This window comes from Trachymyrmex septentrionalis, unplaced genomic scaffold, assembly GCF_001594115.1.
Source record: "Trachymyrmex septentrionalis isolate Tsep2-gDNA-1 unplaced genomic scaffold, Tsep1.0 scaffold20, whole genome shotgun sequence".
Classification (NCBI taxonomy): domain Eukaryota; kingdom Metazoa; phylum Arthropoda; class Insecta; order Hymenoptera; family Formicidae; genus Trachymyrmex; species Trachymyrmex septentrionalis.
This window is the reverse complement of record NW_017305180.1, coordinates 2,211,708-2,214,330: the sequence shown is the minus strand read 5'-3', so window position 1 is coordinate 2,214,330 and position 2,623 is coordinate 2,211,708. Positions and strand designations below refer to the sequence as shown.

Sequence of the window (2,623 nt, the reverse complement as noted above, 5' to 3'; positions counted from 1 at the left end):
GGGAGCTGGGAGCAAGTCCGCGCGCGCACTGCGAACGCCCGCGAAGGTGGCCGACCGTGTAGCACGTTCACATTCCATTCGTATCGTAAACTTTACGTCGCGTCACGTGCACCCACGTTGTTTTCCTCGATAACGCGAGTGTGTTCCGTTCCTTTCGAGCGCAGTGATTGCCATTGTACTCCAGAACGATTGAATCGTATTCAAAACAAATCGCGCGCGTCATCATCGCACCGTCTCACGTGCTCTCCGAAATACTCAGTAAAGAATTAAAGGATATCCGGAATTATCAAAGGATTCATGATCGCATTCGTCTCGATCATTTAATGTTTCGATCGTAAACCGTGTCTAATTTATTCGGTGAAAAAGAGAAACAAAATACGCGGTCGACCTTCGTAACGTCCTGAAGTGCGGAACTATCGCCGCGTCGCAGATGTGAGATCAACGTTCGAGAATATGCGAGTTTGAAAAATCTTCGCGATTGACAGTGGCGAGTGTACGGTGGTGTAGTGGATATGCGTCGCTCGTTGTCGTAAGGGTGCCCGGAGTTTTCTCCACCTCCTTGGATTGCGAGGGCGCAGGATGGAGTCGGCCAACTTCTTTTGGATTTACGTGCTCTTCGTCGTGTACATCGACGCTGCGAATGTCACTCAAGAAGAGAGAGGTACGCTTGATATCTTTAAGTCACGATTAAAAATCTCACTGTCGACGTAGAAGAGATACAGTTTGTTTTTTATTCCTGCACTAAAACCTTCCTTCTCGGTCTCATCAAATTTTAAGCACATACCTATTTCAATTTAAGAACAAAAAGTGTACACTTGTTTAGCTATAAAAACAGACTTAATCTCTCCAAAATAAAACACTTCAAAGTGTACTCTTAAGTACGTCTAATTACTTAAGCGAATAGACAATATTCTAACCAAAAGTGATATCTTAAATTAAAATGCCACTTTATAAACGCCAGTACATAAACGAATTATAAATTATTTAATTCGAATTACTGAAAGCTTTCTTAACGGCAATGAAAATGACCTACGTGTGAACTTGGGTTTTCTATAATAATAATTACTGCGGTGCGTGTAATTGTTTTTTGTTTGATATTCACGAAGAAAGTTTTCACTTCGGTTTTCACACAATAGGAATTATTTAATATAGGAATTATATTAAAGATTATTCAGTTTTATTTAATTTAATTACTTGAAAATATGAAAACTAGATCTAATCTTCCAAAAGATATAAATAAAAGTCTTCTATCTTTTATATATTAATTGATTTACGTATTGAATTACGATTTATGTATTAATTGATTATTTTATTTGTGAAAAACAACTTGATACTAACTACTTAATAATAAGTAAAGATATTCTTATTGATCATGGAATTTGATTTTAAATATTTTGGTATTTACTGATACCTGATGTGTAGTGAATGAGTTCAATAAACTTAAGATACATTCGGAACACATTTTATTAATTTGAATAACTTAATAATATTTTGATTTTACAATTAGTGGATTTATTTATGTACCTATCGTTCCGCTCACAATAAGCTATACGAACATTTTAGTTACGTAAACTTTTTAATGCTTTTAATCATACTTTCTCAATTTATTCTTGATTCAGCTAACTGAATGCTCGTTGTGCTCGCGATTTTTACAAGACAACATCGCAAAAAAACGTCTTAATATTATATATATATATACACGCGGATATTATTCGATTAGAGAATAAAAAGATTTTGTAACGCAATCTTTTTAAATATTAAATTATTTCATTTGCATTTTTATCAAAATTCTTAAAATTTAAAAGTTATTAATACGCGAATATAAACATTTATTTTAAAAAAACGTCCTTTAAATTTAATGTAATTTTTTTATTACGTATGTATATCATGCAAAATAAATGGAACAGTGCGTTTCACCTGTGCGTTTTCCACTAGCAGAATTATCGCTTAGTAGATAAGAAATTGCGTATCTCAACACTGTGATAAGAAAAGTGAACTGTCCTTACGATAAGCAAATCAGGAGGAACCGCTGACGAGACTCGGATAAAAATCCCCTTCTCTTTTATTTCTACGAATAAAAAAATAAAGATTTGCAATACTTGATGAGGAGGCGATTGAATAAAGGGATTAGCAACGTGCTTTATTTTCGTAATAGAAGCTGTTTTTATTTCTGGCCAGTGATAAAAAATCAAGATAATGTTATAAATCCCCTTTGTTATAGAAAGACAAAGAAAGAGAAAGAAATAAGAAACACGGTTTACTCATTTTCACATCAAAAATGCAAAAATGTTACTGAATGCGATTTCTTTCTCTTTTCCTCTCTCTTTCTTTCTCTCACGTACAGCAAGACGCCATGAGTTAAATATATCTTGTTAAATGATTAATTAGGCCTTAATCAGTTCGGTTCATCCAGAGCGCCACCGAAAGAATGAGGCCAATGGTATGACACTGTTGGCTGGAACTTTCGTTAAAGCGGCAGTATCGTTGCGGAGATAAGACTTTGGAAATATATTTCTTCAGAATCTAATTTCAATATATATAAACTTATTTATTGGAAAACATTTTTGTTGTTTCGAAACTGCAACATTTTAGTAATATTTGGATTTATATCTTTTTCACAAAA

The 2,623-nt window shown here is 34.0% G+C and overlaps 1 protein-coding gene across 1 annotated transcript in view; it reads left to right on the top strand.

The window, feature by feature from the left end:
- LOC108747756 (epidermal growth factor receptor) overlaps positions 1 to 2,623 on the top strand; it is a 149,554-nt gene continuing 146,931 nt past the window's right edge. The window contains exon 1 of the mRNA XM_018485479.1: positions 1 to 661. Within this exon, the coding sequence (XP_018340981.1) occupies positions 580 to 661 (82 nt within the window). The 5' untranslated portion in view covers positions 1 to 579. The remainder of the gene's footprint in view (positions 662 to 2,623) is intronic.